Source organism: Oryctolagus cuniculus, chromosome 17 (genome assembly GCF_051225735.1).
Source record: "Oryctolagus cuniculus isolate XC-2025 breed Fujian yellow rabbit chromosome 17, ASM5122573v1, whole genome shotgun sequence".
In the NCBI taxonomy this organism is placed as follows: domain Eukaryota; kingdom Metazoa; phylum Chordata; class Mammalia; order Lagomorpha; family Leporidae; genus Oryctolagus; species Oryctolagus cuniculus.
In genome coordinates, this window is record NC_142883.1 from 54,017,770 (window position 1) to 54,041,701 (window position 23,932).

The 23,932-nt window shown below is 52.2% G+C and overlaps 1 protein-coding gene across 2 annotated transcripts; it reads right to left on the reverse strand.

Annotated features, from left to right (window-relative positions):
- Positions 1–5,277: 5,277 nt before the first annotated feature.
- Positions 5,278–22,670, reverse strand: DHRS7C (dehydrogenase/reductase 7C). 2 transcript variants are annotated; one of them, XM_002718963.5, is made up of 7 exons: positions 22,494–22,670; positions 22,113–22,272; positions 15,148–15,260; positions 12,269–12,479; positions 9,851–9,943; positions 5,881–6,036; positions 5,278–5,548 (listed from the first exon to the last, which is right to left on the reverse strand). In XM_002718963.5, the coding sequence occupies exons 2-7, from the start codon at positions 22,264–22,266 to the stop codon at positions 5,340–5,342; spliced, it is 936 nt and encodes a 311-aa protein (XP_002719009.1). In that variant the 5' UTR covers positions 22,267–22,272; positions 22,494–22,670; the 3' UTR covers positions 5,278–5,339. The 2 variants fall into 2 exon arrangements, with proteins under 2 accessions (XP_002719009.1, XP_069917485.1); XM_070061384.2 differs by having other exon boundaries at positions 22,113–22,194; positions 22,494–22,655.
- Positions 22,671–23,932: the final 1,262 nt, after the last annotated feature.

The window sequence follows — 23,932 nt, forward strand, 5'->3', positions numbered from 1 at the left end:
TCCCTCACCCGTGGATCATGACTCCTTGGCATGTCTCTCTGCCTACACAGGAAGAATTGAGGGCTTTTCTCCCCCAGTGAAAAATACCATCTTTGAGCAATGATTAGAAGATAGAAGGACTGAGGTGATCATTAAATAAAGGGGGAAGACCCAGAGGACAATCTACCCACCGGTAGATTGTGCACTTAGATTTCAGAAGGCTGTTTTCTTCAAGCCTTGAACCGATGTACATCCATCCGTCTGTCTACCCATCCATATCCATTTATCTACCCATCCACCTACTTATCCATCCATCCATCCATCCACCCATATATCCATCTATCTAGCCATCCACCTATTATTCATCCATCCATATACCCATTTATCCTCCCACCCACCAGCTTATCCATCCACCCAGCCTTTCATTCAATCACCCATCTACTCAATCAACATTTTCTGACTATACACTCTATGTCAGACATTATTCTAGGGATACTGAACTCACCAGGGTAGACAAAGTCCTTGCTCTCATGAACCCTGTGTTATAGTTAGGGAGACAGAGGGGGAAAAATTCTTTTTTTTACAGCTGTGAAGAAAATAAGGTGATGTTCCTAAAATAACTGGGAGATGAATGGTGATTACTGTGGTTCCAGTTCAAACCCCGTTGACTGTAGCCATTCTGCGCTCATAGTTAGAATTTTCTCTTGCAGGGAGCATTGGTGTCCTCTTGCTTGGCTGGGTGAAGTGTCCTGATGGAGACAGGATTTACTGTGCCGATGTCTGTGTGTGAACTCTGCCCCAGGAGCACTCAGGAAGGAGCCCATCGAGATGGAGAGCGGCAGGGGAGATTCCAGGAAAGGAGGCAGGAGCTGAGTTCACTTTACAGCTCTTTAAACCTCTGGGAACCATGCATAAATCCGTGATTCTTTACCAAGCATGCGTTTTATTATCTCCTAAGAAGGGAAGAGACTCCTGGTGGCTACTTTCAGCCTCGCTGGGGAGGAAGCAGTTCCTGCGGTTCAGGGGCAGCCACTGCTCCACCCAGACAGCTGGGTGCTGGAAGCACAGCTCAGTCAGGTTTGGACCCAGGGCTCCAGTGGGGGCCAGGGGCCAAGGTGGGTAGACAGTGAGCCATGATCTTGCTCTCGCCTTCAGTTGTCTTCCCCGAGGATTCCCCTTCGCTTTTTTTTTTTTTTTTTAAGAGAGAGAAAGGTCTTCCTTCCGTTGGTTCACTCACTCCCCAATGGCCGCTGCAGCCAGCGCGCTACACTGATCCAAAGCCAGGAGCCAGGTGCTTCTCCTGGTCTCCCATGGGGTGCAGGGCCCAAGCACTTGGGCCAACCTCCACTGCACTCCCTGGCCACAGCAGAGAGCTGGCCTGGAAGAGGGGCAACCGGGACAGAATCCGGCGCCCCGACCGGGACTAGAACCCGGTGTGCCAGCGCCGCAGGTGGAGGATTAGCCTAATGAGCCGCGGCACCGGCCAATAAACCCTTTTTTTAAAAAAGAAATAGGAATGTAGGTCACAGGATAACAACCAAATCAACGGACACAGTTATGGAGATGTTTCGGCCACTCTGAACGTGTTCATGGACCAACTCAGATCACAGCTCAAGCCTTGCTGTGATAGCCGTGCCATCCGGCACGTGGGAGATAACCACCCAGGGTTATTTAAAATGAATACACGATCAAACGTATTCTTAGGGAAGGTTCAAGCTAGTGTCCTCACTGTTTTGGCTGACTACCAAAGAATAGCTTTGATTACGGATTCATTCTGAGCTCATAAACTGTTGAACCTCTCCTACCTTGTCAGTTTCCCAATCTGTGAAATGGATCTGTGAGCCCTTCTCACAAATGAAGGCAGGTAAGAGGACCAGATGGGGTCTTGAAAGGGAACGCGCTGTGGACACTGAATATAATGACTGCAGGATCGTTAGAGCAAGCTCTGGTGGACTGAGCACAGGGAACGGAAAAAGGGCTGGGCCACAGTGACACCTGCTGGTCAGTCCTCATATTGCCGGGCTCTCCTCCACTTCTGCCCTCTTCCAAACTTCTTTATCAGCGGAAGGCTTTGTGGGTTTGCGTTTCTGGAGGAGAGACCCCCCACCTCTTGTGAGGATGGCAGGGCATGAGTGGAGCAATAGGGAGCAACCGGCAGGGGGCAACCAAAGTCCAGGGACAGGACACTTGGCTGGGGGGGGGGGGTGCTGGTCAGTTAGCATTGCCAGGTCTGCTCACTGCTCTCTGACCTCCCTGGGCCAGCCCCACTCCCATGGGAGAGTCCTTCCTGGTCCAGTGCACCACGTGGCTTCCCTTGGGGGGCCCCGGTGTCTGTGGTCTCCCCCACCTCGGAGTCCTTCCTGTCCCAGGATGCAGCTCTGTCCAGTGTGGACACTTCCAGGAACAGTTCCCCCCTCCCTCCGTCGACCCAAGGGGCCAGCCCTTCATTCCCTCTCACTGGCAACCAGGCAGAGCCATAACCTGAGCAGGTGAGGATCCCATGGCACTGGGGCTGGGTCATGGCCAAGATCCCCCTGGAGTTGGGCCCTGCTGGGTGCCCAGGACTGGTGCCCATGGCCCCTGCTCCAGCCCCTCCTGTCCCATAGCGGCCATCGGGGCTCTCCGGCCACCAGTTGGGATTCAGCCGCTCTCCCACTGCTGTTGTGCCTGGAATCCCTCCCACCTGCCAGCCTTGGTTTCTCTTCCTGTGTGGCCCGAGCTGCCCACAAGTCCTGCAGCTGGCCACACCCCATCCACTCTTTTGAATGCAGGTCTTCTTGGGTGCTGGAATGCATCTGGCCTTTGCCTAATTTTAAAGCTGCTCTCACGGAGGAGTCTGGGAAAGCATGGCTTGGTCTCCCTGTGGCTTGACGTGGGAATCTCCAGAAGTGTCCCCGTTGGGTGTGGCCTGAGCACCCCTTGAGAGCCCCTCTCCCACCCACAACCATAGAAAGTGCCGTGCTGACCAGAGCCTGTCCTGCCTGCTGCCCAGCTGGCTGTCTTAAATCCAGACCCCACCTCCGGCTGGGGTGCGTCTTGGGATCCTGAGCGGGTGGCTGTGCGAGTGGAGACTTCTACGTGTGCACACGTGTACCTTAGAGACGCTACATTTACCAGTGACTTAGGTTCAGGGAAGAACCTTAACGTTTGAGTCAGCAGTTAAAGTCTTAGTGCCAAAGTGTAGGCTACACTTGGCAAACACCCAAGAGCTATTCGCTATTTCTGTCTAAGGGAAATGAAACAAAGTGAAGAAGTACAAGGAGGGCGGGTTTAACTGAGTGTTGCTTTGAGGAAGTAAGGAAAGTCTGGGCTGAGCTAGATGCCCTGGCTGGGCCAGGTGTTCCCAGCATCCGCTGCACCAGTGCGAGTCAACGGCGAATGTGAAAACTCCGCCCAGCTGTGCCCGTCCCAGCTGCGCTGCACAGCCAGGGAGGCCGCCACTGGGACTTACTGATGTATCACTGAAACTCAAATAAAAAATGGTTACATAATTACAACTACTGATTCTGTATAGACATAGGATATTTGCTATCACCGTTAGGGCAATAGTTATTAATGTAATACCTTATAATGTAATTATTAACGTTAATACCTTGATATATAATGCACTTACATATTGCATGTAACAAATATGACTAATATCAAATTATTATAATGGTTAATAGTTTATAATTTGATTATATATTCACAGCAATTGAATATTAATAATTATCATAATTATTACCATTTAAATGCAAGGGAAAAATTCCATTTCTCGGCTTCTTGGGGCCACATTCCAGGAGCCACGTGTGGCTGGTGGCTGCTACCCTGGACAATGCAGGAGAGAGCAAGCTGCCCCTGAAATGCCTGCGGTTTTCTAGAGAGGCACCTGCCGGGACCTGCCTGACGTGGCTGCACAGAGCTATTAACCTTATCCACCAGGCCAATTTTTGTCTTAGCCATTTGGAGCGATACCTTCCTTATCTGTCCCAGAAATGTCTTTTAAAATTAGCCAGGAGTCTCTTTCCAGAGCTAAAACCCTTCTGTCTTCGAAGGCACCTGCAGCCAATCACATTCTAGAGAAAGTCATCTCCAACATGGGTAAAACGCACTCCCCTTCTCTACAGCCTGCCTTCCCAGCCATCCCACTGCGGGCCCGGTGTGCAATACATAAATTCTGAGTGACAGCTGCCCAGTTTGGAACCCAAGACTCATAAAACATCCCTGAGCTTGTGGCTCCTGGACCTCAGCCCTGAATACGATTTATTTATTTATTTATTTATTTGAGAGGCAGAGTTACAAAGAGAGGGAGATACAGAGAAAACGGTCTTCCATCCACTGGTTCACTCCCCAAGTGGCCGCAACAGCCGGAGCTGGGCCAATCCGAAGCCAGGAGCCAGGGGCTTCTTGTGGGTCTCCCACATGGATGCAGGGGCCCAAGGACTTGGACCATCTTCTACTGCTTTCCCAGGCCATCAGCAGGGAGCCAGAATGGAAGAGGAGCAGCCGGGGCCTGCTGCATATGAGATGCTGGTGCCTACTAGGCCACCGCGCCAGCCCCAGATAAAGCTTACATTAAGCTTTTCATGGAGCCGGTTTAGTTCAAACAACACAGGTTATAAAAGGCTCCCATCTTCGGGGCCGGTATCAGGGCACAGCCGCCTGCGATGCCGGCATCTGGTGCAGGTGCTGTTCCGAGTCCCGGCAGCTCCACTTCCCACCCAGTTTCCTGCTGCTGCCTCTGGGAAGAGCAGTGGAAGCTGCTTGGGTCCCTGTCACCCACGTGGGAAACCACAATGGAGCTCCTGGCTCCTGGCATCAGCCTGGCCCAGCCCTGTCCTCGGCGGCCATCTTGGGAGTGAACCAGCGGATGGAGGTTCTTCTCTCTCACCCTCGCTCCTTCTCTCTGTGACTCTGCCTTTCAAATAAATAAATAAATAATTTTTTTAAGTCATCCTTGCAGCCCGTTCTCGTGCAGCAGTGTTGTCCGAGGGGACAGCCAGCCCCTGCTCCTGTGATTGACAGCTGGCCGGGCAGGTCAGCCTTGTAGGAGATGAGTGTAGTTTTCTGAATGAGCAGTGTGTGTGTGTGTGTGTATGTGGGTGTGCACGCGCGCGCCAGTGTGGGGATGTGACCATGACGACGCCTGCATCTCTGGTTGCCACCCTGCACAGCAGGGAAGCCTCTGGAAGGGTGCCCTGGGGAGGGGGAGGAGGAGAGGGAGACCCCTATATGCAAGAAGCCTCTCAGGAGACAGACAGGCTAGGGCCATGGCTGCGCAGGCGCCGGGGCCGGGTGGAAGGCAGGAGAGACAGCGGCTACCAGGAAAGCTTTTATTGCTGTCAGGGCCAGCGGGGCGGGGCAGGGCAGGGCCCCCGTGGTCAGCCCTCTTCCGGGACATTGAGCTGCTCCTTGACCCCACAGGCTACCACAGCGAAGAAGAACTCCGGGAAGAAGGTGCGCACGTAGATGGCGGCTCTGGGGATGGGGTTGGCCATGAGCACCTCCTGCTTCTTCCGCCTCACCGTGCGCATCACCTCCTCCGCCACGTCCACGGGGTGCACGCCGTAGGTCAGCTTCCTGGAAAAGACTGGGCGGCCGGCGGGACGCGGCGGGACGCGGGTCAGGTCCCCTCCCCGGATACTCCTATCCCTTTGGGGCTTCTCCCTCATCTAGAACGTGGGGCCCAGTTCCCCATCCTGACAACTTGGCAAGGCGGCTAGGAACAGAGGAATGAATAAAAAAAAAAAAAAAAAAAAAAAAAAAAAAAGCCCAAATCCTGGCTCCCAAATCCCACCCACCGGAAACAGGCTCAGAGACAGACAGGCACCTGCTGCTCCCAGCCACTCATGTTTCTCGGGAACACCGCCGCCCAGGGGCGCACCCCCACCCCACCCCTCCAGCATCTGTCTGGAACCTCACATTTCCAGATGGAGGCCTCCCAGTTTCCATGCCCTGGGTGGACGTGATAGGAGCGGATGAAAGTGGGGCTCACGGTGCTGACCGCCACGTCGAATTCCTCCACTTCGGCTCGGAGGCAGTCGAAGAAGCCCAGGGCGGCGTGCTTGGAGGCTGCATCTGGAAAGAGGAATGGCGGGAGGTGAGCCTGGGAGGGGCCTCGCCCCTGCTCCCTGGACGGGGAGGCCACTGAAGACCAGAGAGCCCACCGGGCGCGGTCCTGGGAGCCCGGAGCTGGCGGTGGCCTCCAGGGTCGCGCCTGTGGAAGAGGTGGCCAGAGGCAGGGCTGGGACTGACCCCGGCTCAGTCACTTGTCTGCTGTGTGAGCTTGGACAAGTCACTCTCCCTCTCTGAGGCTCCGTTCTCTTATCTGGAAAATGGGGGTGAGATCTCCCTCACCCGGTGATTTTGAGAAGCAAATGAGAAAACATAGCAAATGCCCAACTGTTTCCCAGGAAAGCCAGGAGCAAGGGGCTTGTCCCTGGTCCTGGGCCAGCTGGGGGCCTGGGCAGGCCTGCAACTCAAATCTCCCCTGTTGTCTGTCCCTGCCCAGCACCCCGCCCCCTTTGCTGTACAGAGCCTGTCTGTGGAATCTCCCCGCATTCCATTCAAATCATGGATTCTGTGGGTTTTGTAAACAGACTCAGCCTGGGAGTTCCAGAAAAGGCAGTGTGGACATTCCTTGGAACTTTGGGCAGCAGGGGCCCAGTTCCACTTTTCAGGGTGCCTATTGGAGGTGGAGTGAGGAGGTGGGGGTTACGGCAGCCCGTATTACCATGCCCGGATACCTGCAACCAGTCAGCTGCCCCCGTCTCCCCGCCTGATGAGCCGGGCTGGCCCCCACTCCCCACGCACGCCCCTCCCTGAGGCTCCCTGATGAGGCTCGAGGAGCATGTCCCACAATGCCTGGCCCACCAGAGTCCTTTGGTTTTCAGCAAGCTCCAAAAGAGGCCAGGTGGGAAACAGACAGGGGGCCTCACCACTAGGCTCCTGCCAGCTACCACCAGGCACAGGCAGGCTCTGCAGTGCCGGGTTCTCCTGGAGAAAGTAGAAATCCTGATTTTTACTGAAAATGTCCCAATATTTAAATAATCAAATGCTAAATGACTAAATTAAAAAGAAATTGCCATTATGCTGGCCAAACCCAACTGAAGGACACCTGCTTCAGCCTGTGTACCCTCCTCCTACTCCCTGGTTTAGGCAATGGTTTCCCCTCCCCCATGGCAGATATGTTCCCAGGCCCCCAGGGATGCCTGAATCCTATTATGATTTTTTTCCTCTACACACATATCCATGATAAGTCTAATAAGTTAGGCACAGTAAAAGATTAACAGCAAGTAATAACATAGAGCAGTTACATCAATAAACTGCAAGAAAAGATGCACTTTCATGTTGTCACCTACAAGAAGCCTTTTCTAGCTTTTCTTTGGCATATCCACACTGCCAGCAGGACAGCTAAAGGGCCATCCTTAGGTAAGTCAAGGCTTCCTTGAAAACAGGCATAGTCAGTTTCATAGCCTTGACATTTATATGGGAAACCCCGCACCCCCAGTTCTCCAAACGCAGAGAGGCCGGAGCCCGGCTGTTGGCAGGGTGGAGACAGCATCATTAGGATTCTTAGTCCCGGGTGCCATGTTGAAGAGCTGCTCCCAGGAGACCAGTGCCTCTGTCCTCTGGGGGTTGGGGGCCAAAGGGCCCACGGCAGTGCTCAGACCCCGCTGTGTCTCCAACACCTGGCATCCCATTGCTGTTTGTTCAGTGAACAAAGGCAGAGGGCAAGGAAAGTTAAAAAGTCATCCAGCTCCCGAAAATAACTCGTGTGGAAAGTTTAAAATAGAAGGGATGGAGGTGAGATTCCCAAGTGAACCGGGGAAGAGAGGAGCATGGGTGATGTGGCCAGGACTGCTGGGTGGAGGCCAAGCTCCATTCTTCCTGGGCCATGGCCGGACTGCACTTCCCAGCATCCCTTGCAGCTACACAGAACCGAGCTCACTCCCCCACCATCCCCAGGATGTGAGCAGAGACCACATGGGCCCCCTCTTAGGCTGAGGCTTGAGTCATTGGTCAGCCTCGCCTGTCTCCCTCCCAGCCAGAACCCAGACAAGGCGGGGACCCCAGCTTTGACCAATGTGGAAGATGAAATCAGACAGAGCAATGTCGTGGCATGACCCTGGGTCTCCAGTGACGCCTGTTGAGCTAAGCCATTCTCATTGCCATTAGAACTTGGGGGATTGACAGGTTTCCTCATGCTTACGTCACGGGTGTATAGCACCTTAGGTTTTAACTAACTCATGCAAATCCAAAAAGAAAGAGGAAGCTGTACTGGAGTCTCTTATGGGATGGATTATGCATGACCCTCATTCCTACACTGACCACCTAATTCTTGGTGCCTTAGAAGGTGACCCTGTCTGGAGATGGGGTCTTTAAAGCAGTAATTAAGTCGAAATGAGGCTATTAGGATGGGCTCTAATCCAATCTCATAAAGATCCTTATGAGAACAGGGAATATTTTTTTTCTTCCAAAGGCAGAGTTACGTAGAGAGAGGAAGAGACAGAGAGAAAGCTTTCATCTGCTGGTTCACTCCCCAAATGGCCACAATGGCCAGGACTGGGCCAGGCCAAAGCCAAGAGCCAGGAGCTTCTTCCGGGTCTCCCACGTGGGTGCAGGGGCCCAAACACCTAGGCCATCTTCTGCTGCTTTCCCAGGTGCATTATCAAGGAGCTGGATTGGAAGTGGAGCACCCGGGACCCGAACTGGCGCCCATATGGGACAAGGTTTAATCCACGGCACCACAGAACCTGAGAAGAGAGGATTTGCACACACACAGACCAAGTGGGGACACAGCAAAAAATGGGCCAAAGAGAGAGACCTCAGAAGAAACCAACCCTGCCAACACATTGACCGTGGACTTCTGCCTCCAGACCAGTGAGGAACACATCTCTATATGCGAGCCTCCCACCCGGGGAAGACTGACACAAGGGACATACCCATTTTTCTTCCCTTTCTTCTTCCCACCCTTCTCTCCATGAAAAATTTTCTGAGCTCCTGTTCTGCACCCTGGTCTACAAAGGAATGCAGACAGCACGTTCCCTGCCCACCCAGAATCTGATTCGAGAGAATTTTCCAGAATTTTTCCAGCTGGCTCCCATGGGTGCACAGCTGGAAGTCTTGCTTCTCTGGATTTCTCCCCTCTCCTTTCCCCTTCTTCTTTCCTCAGAACATCTCCCGTCTCCTTCCATGTTGCAGTGTGCACGCATCCTTCCCTCTCCCAATCTTTCCTGTCCTTTGTGAAGGAAGGGGCACTCGAACTGGGGTTGTGCATCTGGGTTAGAAACTTGACCTTCGGGGCTGGCGCCGTGGCTCACTTGGTTAATCCTCCGCCTGCGGTGCCGGCATCCCATATGGGCACCGGGTTCTAGTCCCGGCTGCTCCTCTTGCAGGCCAGCTCTCTGCTGTGGCCCAGGAAGGCAGTGGAGGATGGCCCAAGTGCTTGGGCCCCTGCACCCACATGGGAGACCAGGAAGAAGCTCCTGGCTCCTGGCTTCAGATCAGTGCAGCGCCGGCCGCAGCGGCCATTTGAGGGGTGAACCAACGGGAGGAAGACCTTTCTCTCTGTCTCTCTCACTGTCTAACTCTATTTGTAAAAAAAAAAAAAAAAAAAAAAGGAAGAAACACGACCTTCATCTGACCTTGGCATATTCAGCCAGTGCACGTCCTGCCCACCTGCACTTTGGCGGGCAAGAGACCTTATCATTTTCGTCTCAGCCCCGCATGGTGACCCGCATGTCGCACCCGCATGTGCTCGAAAGAGAGGAGCTGAAGATCTGAAAGGAAGCCCAGCTGTCTCATCTCTAGACCCCAACCCCTTCCCTGGGACCACGTGCCCTGTCTCAGACACAGCCAAAGCCATAGCGTTATCGTCCAGGCAACTTACAGGCTGTCCGGAATGGGATTCCAAACTTGCCCTGGATGTTGTTCACTAAGACGATTTGGCCTGTTCTCCGGGAGATCATGTTGGGAAGCAGGACTGGAAAACACAGGACAGGAAACCACAGTTAGAAATCTGAGACCAAGTCAGGCAGCTGCGGACAGACCCCTTCCCCCAGCCCTTGCAACACACGTGGCGTGACCCTGGGTCCCTCAGTGACCACGAGGCCCAGTGGAGATGGGAGCGTGGCAGGGCAGAGATGCAGTGGAGCCCACAGTTGTTGGTCCAGAATGCTACGCTCAAGGGGTGGGCCAGGCTCAGCTGGTGGTTTGATTTATTTTAAAATGTGATGTATTGAGAGGGAGGGAAGGAGAGAGAGAGAGAGAGAGAGAGAGAGAGAGAGAAGAGAGGACATATTCCTGTCCTGTTGTTCATTTCTTTCTTTCTTTCTTTTTTTTTTTGGCAGGCAGAGTTAGACAGTGATAGAGAGTGACAGAGAGAAAGGTCTTCCTTTTTCCGTTGGTTCACCCCCAAAATGGCCGCTACGGCCGGCGCTGCGCTGATCCGAAGCCAGGAGCCAAGTGCTTCCTCCTGGTCTCCCATGCGGGTGCAGGGCCTAAGGACTTGGGCCATCCTCTACTGCCTTCCTGGGCCACAGCAGAGAGTTGGACTGGAAGAGGAGCAACCGGGACAGAACTGGCGCCCCAACCGGGACTAGAACCCGGGGTGCCGGCGCTGCAGGCGGAGGATTAGCCTAGTGAGCCGTGGCGCCGGCCCTGTTGTTCATTTCTAAAATGCCCACAATGGCCAGGCCAAAGCTGGGAGCCGGGAACTCAGTCCTGGTCTCCCACAGGGGCCCAAGTACTTGAGAGACCATTCGAGTCAGGGTCTGCATTAGCAGGAATCTGGATGCAGGCGCTGGAGCAGGGTATTGAATCGAGGTACACTGATGAAGGACATGGGCATCTTAACCACTAAAATGCCTGCTCCCCTGGGTGATTTTAAATGGCCACCAGTGTGCAGGAATTAAGTGACACTGATTTTAACAGTCAGAATGGTATTTCCTTTTCTTCAAGAAGGAAGTCACAAGGGGGTTTTAGCCTTTCTTTAATGCCTTTCTTGCTCGCATTAACAGAGGGAGGAGAGGTTGAGCATCCCCAGGCTATGTGGAGAGTGTTAACCTTGTATGGTTTTCAGGTTGCCTTGCATTAATTGAGAGTGAAAGGGGTTTGGAAGGTCTGTTGTTATTATACAGATTTCTTCCTAATGCAAAGGTATTAAGTAAATAACAGTGGAGATAGGGCAAAACAAGAAAGGGTAGTTGAGGACTTGACTCGCAGAATGGGGAGTTAGGTCCAGGTGCTTTCTGTTGGAGGTGGGCAGGCTGAGGCCCAGAGCTCGTGACAAAACTCAGGTCCCTCAGGCGGTGAGGGGTCTCACCGGGGGCGGGGGGAGAACCCAGGCCTAGAATTTTCTATCCCAGTAGTTGCGTTCCTCACGCTGCTGCTACCAGTAGACTGTCCCTGACCAAGGCGGGTGAATGGCACACTTTTGCTGGCCTGCTGGTGTGGCCACGGGGACTGGGCTGGAGGAAACCATTATCTGTGGGCACCATTGGAGATTCTATTTCATGGTCATCAGCAGCCCCAGCCTCCCTGGCGGTCCACCTGCACTTGAACTTAGCGGTGGGGAATCTCCTCCACCTGGGTGTCTCCTGGGCCCCTCACATAGACCCATCCTGGAGCCACTGCTTCTCTTGTTTCTGCGAGGGGAGTGACAGAATGCTGGGTCTCTTGTAGTTTGGGGCTAAACACATTTTCTTATTTATTTCTGAGGACAGAATCTCTACCTCTGGCCAGCTGTCATGGCTAAGAGATCAACGACAAGGCTGATACAGCGAAGCACACGCCAAGGATGCAGACTGTGGCCCACAGGTATTGAACTGAAGGGAACCATGAACCATGAATATGAGTGAGAAGGAAGGGGTAGGGATAGGAGAGAGGGGTTTCACTGAGAGGGAGGTTGGGCTATACTAAGAAGGTATGAGGGCAGCCCAAAAAGTTCATGAAAAACAGAATTAAAAGGTAAGTATTTTCGTGCCCCAAAGTTTTGAAGTCCGCGCCTAGTTTTTGCATAGCACGCATATCCCATGAGCTTTGGTGCATGGATTTCAGAACCATTCTTGCACTAAAATAAACTTAGTTTTTACTTCCAGTTTTCCATGAACTTGTTTGAAATCCTTTTTCCTTGATCAGCATTCACAGGGAGAACATTGAAAGCTTTTACCAAATAAGCAGGGATTTTTTTTTCTCCTGAGGGGTTAGGGAGTCCCATTTGGACGTGGATGACTGCCTGGCTAGTTGTTACAACCCTCCCAAGCTTCCCGGATCCCAGAAATCCAAGGAAACATCAAACGCACAAGACCTTTGGTCAACGTGATGGGTCCAAAGTAATTGGCATCCATGATCCTTTTGTCGAGCTCCAGAGAAATCTTGTGGGCAGGCCCCTTCACCTTCATGCTGGCATTGTTGATAAGGATATCCACACAGCCATAGCAATCTAGGACTTCCTTGGCCACATCCTGGACACAGCTGATGTCTGAGAAGTCCAGTAGGACCAGCTTAGGCGTGAATGTCTGCAGACGCAACGAGAGAGCATCAGTGCATGTGTGGGACCCTCCCCGCCACCGCCAGCCCCCCACCCGGGAGACCTTGGACAGCCTCAGTCTAAGAGCCGCCTGTTTGGAAATTCAAGGCTCATGGAATGGCCGTGAAATACGTAGATAAATCAGATGGGAGGAAGAAGCAGGAGTGACTCTGAGACTAAGGAGATGGATAGAGAAGCCATCCTTGAGAACCAGTAACAACAGTGATCAACCTAAACACGAACAGGCAGTGAAAAGTCTGGACTTCCGGTAAAGACTTCATCATATGCGGTGTTCAGTATGCAGCCTTTGCAGGCGGTGCACTGAGTCCACTGGTGATGTCATTACTCTGGGAACTGCTTTCCAAACTGGCTTCCAACCACAGTCCTCAGTAGCCAAATCACACTCTCGGTGTTTTAGGTGTGTTCAGCCCTAAGACTCGATTGGTCTGGAAATGAGGGGTGGATGGGAAAATCACTGAGACCCTGGGGTAAGTGTAGTCCCAGCATCTCAGCTACATGCCCTTGCAGAGAAAGTCCCCCGGTCTCCCATGGGGTGCAGGGCCCAAGCACCTGGGCCATCTTCCACTGCACTCCCGGGCCACAGCAGAGAGCTGGACTGGAAGAGGAGCAACCGGGACAGAATCCGGCGCCCCAACCGGGACTAGAACCCGGGGTGCCAGCGCCGCAGGCGGAGGATTAGCCTATTGAGCCGCGGCGCCGGCCCTGTTTTCAAACACCAAATCCAAACTCAAGAGTCAAGATTTTATTTATTTATTCGATAGGTAGAGCTACAGACAAGAGAGAGGTAAAGGCAGAGAGAAAGGTCTTCTATCCACTGGTTCACTCTCCAAATGGCTGCAACAGCCAGGGCTGTGCCAGGCCAAAGCCAGGAGCCAGGAGCTTCTTCCGGGTCTCCCATGTGGGTACAGGTACCCAAGCACTTGAGCCATCCTCCACTGCTTCCCCAGGTCACAGCAGAGAGCTGGATTGGAAGTGAAGCAGCCAGGACGTGAACCAGTGCCCATATGGAATGTGGGTGCTGCAGGCAGAGGCTTAGCCTAGTACGCCACAGCGCTGGCCCCAAGGGTCAAGATTTTTTTTTAAAAAAGAAGCCCTAAAGTGAGCTCTGAAAATGCCTTGACAACGTGAGCTACACTGAAATAAGTGTTTATTTCTGGATTGTTCGGTAGCAAGGTAGACATTAGCCTGTGCATGTAAGAGGGGCCAAAGAACGTGGGAATACTTGTGCAGTCGAATGAGAGAGGAAATGTAGAAGCCTGCCCTGGGTGTAGAGGGCTGTCAGGTGCTATAATGCTGCACCCATAATGCCCTGGTAGGAATTTCAGACAAGCTCTCTACCCAGTAATATCCTGGAGAGGGGGAACGGGAGGGGTGAGAAACGGGAAGCCCATACCTATATCCATAAAAACTCCAGTCTGGGGGCCAGCACTGTGGCATAGTGGGTTAAACCACCACCTGCAGTGCCAGCATCCCATATGGGTACCGGTTTGAGTCCCGGCTGCTCCACTTCCCATCCGGCTCCATGCTAATGTGCCTGGGAAAGCAGGGGAAGATGGCCCTGCAACCACATGGGAGACCCAGAAGAAGCTCCTGGCTCCTGGCTTTGGCCTGGCCCAACACTGGCTGTTGTGGCCATTTCGGGAGTGAACCAGCAGATGGAACATCTCTCTCTCTCTCTATTTCTTTCCCCTCACCCCCACCATAACTCCACCTTTCAAATAAATAAAATAAATCTTAAAGAAAAATAAAAAACCTCCAGTCTGAATACAGGCTGAGTTGAATACAGGCTGGGTTTTCAGTTCTTTCCTGAGGTGCCTGCCTGGTCTGTCAGGTGCATTCTCTTCATTACACTTTGCTACCTCCCTTAATCACCACTCTCTCTTGAGCAAAGCCAAGCATCTCTGAGCAACTGTCTCCCATCATAGGGTGGCGGCTTGGTAGGGTGGGGGGCATTTCATTTGCCTGATTTTTTTAAAGATGTTATTTATTTGAGAGGTAGAGTGCAGATAGAGAGAGAGAGAGAGAGAGAGAGATTTTCCATCCACTGGTTCACTCCACAAGTGGCCACAACGGCCGGAGCTGTGCTGACCCGAAGCCAGGAGCCAGGAGCTTCTTCTGGGTCTCCCACGTGGGTGCAGGGACCCAAGGACTTCAGCCATCTTCTACTGCTTTCCCAAGTTAGATCAGAAGTGGAGCAGCCAGGACTCGAACCAGCGCCCACAGCGATGTTGGTGCCACAGACAGAGGCTTAGCCTACTATGCCAGAGTGCCGGCCCCTGCCTGATTTCTTTGAAGCAGATATCATTTGAAATTTCTTTTTTTTTTTTTTAAAGAGCCATCAGTGTTTAAATTCAACCCATACCTCTGGTATTCCCTGTTTTCTGGGTCCTTGTTGATCCTGCATAGAATCAGGGCAAAGGTCAGTGGCCAGAGGACACATTTTTGGCACGGTGAATGCTCAAAGCAAGTCAACCCTTTATGACTGGCAGTCAAGGTCAGTGCGACCATCACTTCACATCGCCCCAGATCAATCGCCGCATTTCCTGCACTTGGCCTCCCAGGAGCTAGCTCCTTCACAATGCATGGAGGCTAAGGGCGCCCAGGAGCCACCAGCGCCACCTGCTGGAAGACCTTACCTTGCTGGGGTCCGCCACGCTGATCAAGGCATCGTACAGGTTCTCCAGCCTCTCCCAGTTCTTCCCACACAGCACCAGTCTCGCCCCACCCATGTGGAATACTCGGGCACATTCTGTGAGGAAGAAGGAGGAAGGGCAGGGTGCACTCTGTGGACGCAGCCACTGATGTGAACCCCCCCCCCCCCATGAACTCAGGAACTCAAAGCACCGGCACCAGGAGGTCTTTCACTCAACCCCCTTCTCAGACTAGGCGTTTTTGTCACTTCCAGCCCGAGGTGGGTCGCTTCCTATGCAGGGGAGCTCACAGCGGGTGGAGCAGTGCTTTTCTTGCTCTATGGTTCTCATACTAAACAGAACAATGACCCTGTCCCCCTAGCCTTTATGACCCAGCCTTAAAGATATCTCAATCTAAAGAGATTTTCCAGACCAAATGCCATCTATCGCCTCTGTATTTTCTCTGTGGATCAGGGCCTTTTTTTTTTTTTTTAATTTTTTAAAAGGCAGTCTGCTTTCTAATTAATTTTACTCTGGACCAATTCCTGATTCAAATCACCAATATGGGACTTTCTCAACTGGGTAAGAGTTTGTAGACACACAGCATTCCTGGTTAGCAGTCATTCTGACACTCAAAAACAACCAAAGCTCACGCCTTTAGAGAGTTTCTGTGTTCCAGGAGCTATTGGACGAGACCTTGTGTGTCTGAGTTCATTTATTTCTCACCCTAAGCATGGGAGGTAGGGTCAGGCTCTCTAGCAGCGACATCTGAGGTGGGGACTCAGGTGGTGAGGATTCATCCCGGAGCGGGGGTGGGGGCTGCTCAGAGATCATCGGTTATGGGGTGAGGATGTGGCACGGGTGCTGGGCAGGGAAGTGCCTGCAGGTAAAGTCTAGTCTAGGCCACTCTGCAGAGCGGCCCCACCTGGAGGCAGAGGACGGGCGTTTTGCACACCTGAGTGAACCAGGTGGGGCTGAGTGCAGGGGTCCTGGGTCCTCATCGGCAGAGGATAAGTCCCTGGGGAAAGGGACTCCTGCAATCCATCAGCAGCCGATACTCACCAGCCTGGGGAGTGGATGACGTGGCCCAGCTCAGGGATCTGGGGGAGGCGCCAATGGCTCAACCCAGCCAGATCTACTGGGGACACTGAGGGATAAGCTGGCAGCATGACTGCCCACGGAGGCTGGGTCTTCTGCTTGTAGTGGCTCTACGTCACCTTGTAGTTGTGTGATTTTTTTTTTTCCTCCAGGGCTCAGCAGCCTGATGCTGACGGAACAAAGGTGGCCAATGGGGCCGCTGGCTCGGGTTTCATAGGACAGCAGTGTGGGCAGGGGAATGGTGGTATTGGAGAGAGAGCCACTGAATGGGCTGGACCGTGAAGTCTAAGCAGGAGCAAAGGAAGAAAGGGCCAACACAGGAGACAGGTAGAGAGCTAGGGATGAGCCGTCTCGGGTTGTGCTGAGAACGGCTGTAGCAGGTGCATCTGAGAGAGCTGGGAGCTGGCAAGCTGTGGTCATGTGGCAGACACCACTACCAGGAAGCAACCGTGTTAGCAAAGCCACCTCAAGTAGTTAGGAACCATGGAGAGTGGAAGAGTTCCCTCAGCATAGGTGTCTTCAAGGGAAAGAGGCTGGCTGTGAAGTCTCTGGATGGCAAAATTCAATACAGATATCAATTCATCCCCCAGTCAATTGGGTGCAATAAATCACAATCCCAATGTGTCTTGGGAAATGATGGGGAGATTCTAAACTTTACATGGAGTAATTTATACCCTTGAATTGGAATAATAAATATGGAGAAAATCAAAGAACATTTCAAGAGACAGTTATTAAAATGTACTATGTTGGGGCAGGCGCTGTGGGTGCAGCCACCGCCTGCAGTGCCGGCATCTCATATGGGTGCCGGTCAGAGTCCTGACTGCTCCACTTCCAATTCAGCTCTCTGCTATGGCCTGGGAAAGCAGTGGAAGATGGACCCCCTGCACCTGCATGGGAGACCCAGAAGAACCTCCTGGCTCCTGGCTGCTGGCTTCGGATCAGCCCAGCTCTAGCTGTTGCAGTCATTTGGAGAATGAACCACTGGATGGAAGGCCTCTCTCTCTGTCTCTTCCTCTCTGTAACTCTGCCTTTCAAATAAATAAATAAATAAATAAATAAATATTTTTGAAAAATGTACTATAAAGCTATAGAAATTAAAGTGGAGTGTAGCAGTTCAAGTACAGATAGAAATATTGGTGAAAATAAAGCGAGGCATTGAAAAGAATTTAGTCTATGAATCAATGGGAAAAGATATTTTTAAAGATTGCCATTTGGATGCCTATTTGGAAGGGGAAGAAGCAAGATGCCTTACTCCAAATGCACCAAACAGTTAATTGTGGGAGTGGAACCATAAAAGAGCTAGAAGAAAGGAGAGGTGAAGGCTGCATATTCCTTGCAGTGGAGAAAGGGAGAAATCATGACAAAAATAATTCATAGAGTTTACCCTTAAAAACATTCTTTTATCAAAAAAAACCCTACACACATAAATGAAGGACAAGATAAATTGAAAAATAGTATATATATAACTCCTAGGTTAGAAAAGGATTAATTTGCTTCACAGGCAAAGAATTCTTAACACATCAATTAGGAAAAAAGACCCTAATGTAGACGTTGGCTAAGGTAGTTGGCATTGTGGTGTGACACCGGCATCCCACTTCTTTTGTTTTTTTTTAATATTTATTTATTTGAAAGACAGAGTTACAGAGAGGCAGAGACAGAGAGATCTTCCATCTGCTGGTTTACTCCCCAAATGGCTGCAACAGACAGAACTGCGCCGATCCGAAGCCAGGAGCCAGGTGCTTCTCCTGGTCTCCCATGCGGGTGCAGGGCCCAAGCACTTGGGCCATCCTCCACTGCCTTCCCGGGCCACAGCAGAGAGCTGGCCTGGAAGAGGGGCAACCGGGACAGAATCCGGCGCCCCAACTGGGACTAGAACCTGGGGTGCCGGCGCTGCAGGCGGAGGATTAGCCAAGTGAGCTGTGGTACCGGCTGACAGTGTCCTTAAAAGTGAGGACTTCAACTCAGCAGTTTCATTTATGGGCATGTATTGTTATATTTTAAAAATGTATTTATTTGGAAGGAAGAATTTCACACACACACACAGAAAGAGAGAGAGATTGAGATTGAGATCTTCTGACTCATTCCCCAGATGCCCCTGACAGCTGGATCTGGGCTAGATTGAAGCTGGAGGCCAGAGACTCAGCAGGGTCTCCCCTATGGGTGCCAGGGACCCAGCTCCTTGAGCCATCATCTGGGTGAATGTTAGCAGGAAGCTGGAATGGAAGTGGAGCCAGAACTCCGACTCCTGGCCCTGTAATGTGAGCTGCAGGCATCTGAAGCAGAGCTTAACCACTGTGCCACATCATCCGCCCTCTCCTTCCGTAGTTCATCAAACCTGAGATGCCGCTGGTCGCTGGTCATTGATCAGCTTGCCTTCAGCCACGTGTGTATCGTAGACGAGCTGGAGCACAGGCAGAGCTGGTATTCATTGCATTGCTGCAGCACAGTGGCTACAAGATGGCACAACCCCCACGTGCGGGCGATGCTTAGACATTCTGCTCTTTGTCTGTCTTGTTGGTTTCCCACCTCAACAACGTGGCCCTGGCTCCTTGCTGCTGTCCGGGTGTCTCACCCGCGCTCCACGGAGCTAGGGCTGTGCTGTGCACTGTGCATCGCCTGGATCACCCACTTGGTGCCCTGCCTTTTCCCTTTGCCTTGGACTTGGGAAATGGAGCAGTTCAGACCCAGAGTCACTGCCGTCAGCAGCAATGGCAAGGCGAGGCATTCATCTAAGGTCACACACGCCCGGCTTCTCAAGTTACTTCTAAATACTTGGACTTGGACTTTATTTTTTTCCTGCTTTGCATTTCTGTCCAGGGTGGGTCAATGAGATACAGTTAAAGAGAATACTACCACAGACCAGGCCACATTCCTCTGGGAATGCCATTTTGCTCCTGAGATGTAGGGCAGTATTTCTAAAGGTTCATGGGAAAATGGAATTCAAAGTTACTAGTGCAAAAAGTTCAAATCCAGGTGTAGATTTTCCCATAATATGCATTGACATGAACTTTTTCTACAAACTTTTCTACACATTTTATGAATGTTCTCCATATGCATGGATTTCTCATTTTTTCCACCAAAATAAACTTACCCTCTAATTCCCTTGAGAGTTTTGAAGTACGCTCATGTTCCTGATTTGTACGATGTGGGCAGAACAGAGTGAGATTTTAAAAAGTAAACGAGGCCAGTAAAACAAATATATATGTCTTGGCAATACATAGGACAGCAGTTCTACCCAATAAGACAAAAACCTGGCCAAGATATGGAAGAACTCAGAAACTCCCTCAATCAACAGGAACTAAGACCTTGGTGGGACCCTCTACCCAGCAAGAGCAGACACACCATCATGTCAAGCACTCACAGTTCTTGTACCAAGAGAAACCATATCCCAGGCCATGAAACCTCAACAGAGTTTACCTGGGTGCCAACATGTTGACGTTCATGTGCACAAGGGGCACACCAGCAGCGCATGGTGTGAAAAAAAACAAACTGTGCACGAATTTAAAATATTTGTTTTTGCACAAGAATAAACTTACATTTTTTTTTTGACAGGCAGAGTGGACAGTGAGAGAGAGAGACAGAGAGAAAGGTCTTCCTTTGCCGTTGGTTCACCCTCCAATGGCCGCCGCGGCCGGCACGCTGCGGCCGGCGCACCACGCTGATCTGATGGCAGGAGCCAGGAGCTTATCTTGGTCTCCCATGGGGTGCAGGGCCCAAGCACCTGGGGCATCCTCCACTGCCTTCCCGGGCCACAGCAGAGAGCTGGCCTGGAAGAGGGGCAACCGGGACAGAATCCGGCGCCCCAACCAGGACTAGAACCCGGTGTGCCGGCGCCGCTAGGCGGAGGATTAGCCTAGTGAGCCGCGGCGCCGGCCTAAACTTACATTTTAAATTTTCTTTTCTGCAAACTCTTGGAAGTGCTTGCATATATGAGAACATGCCTTCCACATGAATGCATTTCCGGAGCAAAGGGCCACTTTGACAGGTGATTTATTAAACAGCTGTGGTCCAAATTTGCTACATGCCAAGCTCCGAGCTAGGTGCTGGGGACTCCGGGGCCAACAGCACACATCCTGCGCTCTGGGAAGCCCATATGGAATGAACCAACTGAGAAGCGCACAGACACGGTGTAGGGTGAGAAATGTGCCAGTGACGGTGTGGGTATATGATGGCAGGCAAGAGGCCCCTCCCTCAGGGGCTGCCCCAGAGGGAAGAGCAAGGAGGGTGGCAAGCAGGGCTGCAGGGTGGTGGCCGTATCCAGGGAGGCGCTGTTGGCAGGTGCCGGGCAAGCAGGTTCTATTTGGAGAGCAGGATTTTCCCAAAGACTTCGACCCTGCGTGGCCTTAGGTGGGACATCCCTCCTCCAACTTCCCTGGGCAACCCTCTTGCCTTGCGTCTGTTCTGACTGACAGATGTGTGTGCTCTGGAGAAGCTGGAGCTGGAGTTCGGGCCCCCCGTTTCTTTGGAGCATCAGATGCAGTGATGTGGGGTATCCTCACACACACCTCCACCCCCCTCCCCCACAAAGAACCTAGCCCGCCTGCTTTAGGCCTTGTTTCTTCTCTTCTCTGGCACTGTTGGCCCAGGTTGGTCACTCACATTACCAAATCCGTCCCCAAAACCTGCAGATTGGGGTACCTTTGGGAAGCCCAGGAGAAGGGGCTGCAAGCAGGCTCCGTGGGAATTCTCAAGAGAGGCAGTTAGAAATGGACAGTGGTGGCGCTGTGGGAGGAAGTGCCAACCCCCCTCCCCCTGAGGGACCCTTTAGAAGGGACAATTTTCAGGTCATAGTGGATTCAGTGGACACTTGAGTAACTAATAAATGCTTGGCTGTGTGCCTTCTAAGCTTGATGAAAAATAACAAAAACAACAGCAAGAATTACCTCCAAACTATGGAACTTATAAGTCTGCAGAACCATCTTTGGGAATGGCAGAGTTGAAATCTTACAGACCTAAGAACATGTACTATCCCGTCCGTCACAGATGCCACCCGAGATACAATGTCTGAGACCATCTAACTCAGGAGTTGCAAGGCCAACAGAGGGTAATGGGTCAAAGAATCAGGCCACGTGTGCTCACCGAGGGACGAGTGGGGTGAGTGGGCACGCTCTCCCTAAATGTCCCCAGTGTTAGCATCACAGACGCTCCACTGGTGCTCCCAGCAGCTCCTGGGGCTGGCCTAAGTGCCGCCCATCTGTGAATTCACCCATTGCTCCTAGCAGCGTCCCGGTCGGGGCATCGGATTCTGTCCCGGTTGCCCCTCTTCCAGGCCAGCTCTCTGCTGTGGCCCGGGAGTGCAGTGGAGGATGGCCCAAGTGCTTGGGCCCTGGACCCCATGGGAGACCAGGAGAGGCACCTGGCTCCTGGCTTTGGATCAGCGCGGTGCGCCGGCCGCAGCGGCCATTGGAGGGTGAACCAACGGCAAAAAGGAAGACCTTTCTCTCTGTCTCTCTCTCTCACTGTCCACTCTGCCTGTCAAAAAAAAAAAAAAAAAAGGAAGGAGAAATCCCAGACAGAGAAGCAAGGAAGCACCTAGCAAGTGAAGTGCTGGCGTGGCGAATGGAGACTAGCCTTTGAGTCTGGGCTCACAACCAGTACACTGCTCCAGCCGAGGGCTTTGCGTTCCAACGCTCCTAGAAACCCCACAGAGCACACTTGGCTCTCGGACTTTAAGTCTGCTCCCCCAGGTACTGCAGCCCCCTCATTCATCAGACAAGCAAGTGGAGCCTCCTGAGGGGAAGAGGCATGCTGGTTAGTGATAGACGCCAGGCGAGAACACAGGAGCAACCCCTCAAGGCTAGCCCACACGCCACCCTGTCACCGCTGGCCCCTTGGGACCGCAGTGGGCACATGTGAGAGCAAAGCCGGCTTACCCTTGCCCAGTCCCGAGAGGGCATCGGTGATCACCACCACTTTGTTCTGCACGACAGACTTTGACCACAGCCTGGACACCTCCTGGTAGATGAAGAGGAGGCCGCTGATTGCCAGGAGCAGCAGGGGCAGCATAAGGACAGCCATGACCCCCATCTTGTTCTGGGGAGGAGACAGGGCGAAGAGGATTTGGCTTTGCAGAGAGACCCCAGGGCAGGTGCGGGGGAAGCCCAGGGCTGCAGGAGCCACTCCAAGCCGGGAGCCTCTTCTACGGGGAGCTGGGCTCTGTGCAAACTCTGGGGGAGGGAAGAAAGTTGCTTCCCAGTGAATCTCCCGGTGAGCATGCTAATTCCCCAAAGTGCAACAAATAGGAAGTTACTCACGGTGTCTCTGAAAGCAAGCAAGCAAACCAAATCCAGGGGCCTGCCCTCCCCAAAGGCTAATTACAAATTTAATTCAAATGGGTCTGCATTTTTTGGAAGGAAACCCATGTGCTAAGGCCACTTGCTTGGGCCCTACTGGTTATTTATAGCTCTCAGTTGCACTAAGAAGCTTTTCAGAGTAAATATAGTGTCTATGCTGATACTCAGGGACACATGCTGACCGGGTCTGGTTTCACAGCTCTTGCCAGGGTTTCGAAAGCTCGCCCGGCTTGCTGGCTTATTAGTGGATTCCTCTGCAGCTGCGGGCTGAGCATTCGGGATCAGGACCTAGGATTTTTCAGCACAACCATGCCTGCTCTCACTTCCTGTAAAATTCTTGCCATGGAGCTTCCCGGTTGACCAGATGGACGAGGCACATAGGAAAACTGGGAGACGGAGTGGAACCTGTTGCAGAATGAGCCCTGTGAGGGTGTGGCCTGAAATACGGGGAAGAAATACAGGGAAGAGCACTGTTTGGGGAGTGTTTCTCACTTCTCTGAGCCTTGGCTGCTTTATCTGTCCAACAGGGGTACCTGGGAAGATAAAGCAAGGTACTGCAAACCCTGAACCCAACCTAGACCTTGGCCCCAAGACGATAACTGTTGGTATTTTTAATGGCTAAGAATACCAAGAGTTTGGGGCTGGCGCTGTGGGGTAGTATTCTAAACCTCCACCTGTGGAGCCGGCATCCCATGTGGGCACTGGTTCAAGTTCCAGCTGCTCCTCTTCCCAACCAGCTCTCTGCTGTGGCCTGAGAAAGCTGTAGAAGATGGCCCAAGTGCTTGGGGCTTGGGCCCTTGCAAGAAGAAACTGGAAGAAACTCCTGGCTCTAGACTTCAAATTGGCTCAGCTCTGGCCATTGCGGCCATCTGGGGAGTGACCCAGTGGATGGAACATCTCTCTTTCTATGTCTCCCCTCTCTGTAACTCCAGCTCTCAAATAAATAAATAAATAAATTTTTTAAAAAAAGAATACCAAAAATTTATCCCAAATACGAAATATTTTAAATAAGTAAGGGAACTTAGTGGATTTGAAATAGCAGCATAAATTCTGTTCAGGTCCTTGTGCCATCAAAAATCAGAAGACCAGGCATGTGACCTAATAACTGAGACACCAGTTAAGATGCCCGCCTCCCACTTTGGAGTGTCTGGGTTCAGTCTCCGGCTCCAGCTTTTTGCTAATACAGGCCCTGGGAAGCAGCAGTGATGGCCCAAGTACTGGGTCCCTGTGACCTCCATGGAAGACCTGGATAGAACTCCCAGCTTCAGTCCAGCCCAGCCCCCAGCTGTTGCAGGCATTTGGGGAGTGAACCAGCAGATGGGAGCTCTCTCCCTCTTTCTTTCTGTGTCTCTACTCCTCAAATTAATTAATTAAACACCAGCTGTAAGGATGTCTTAATT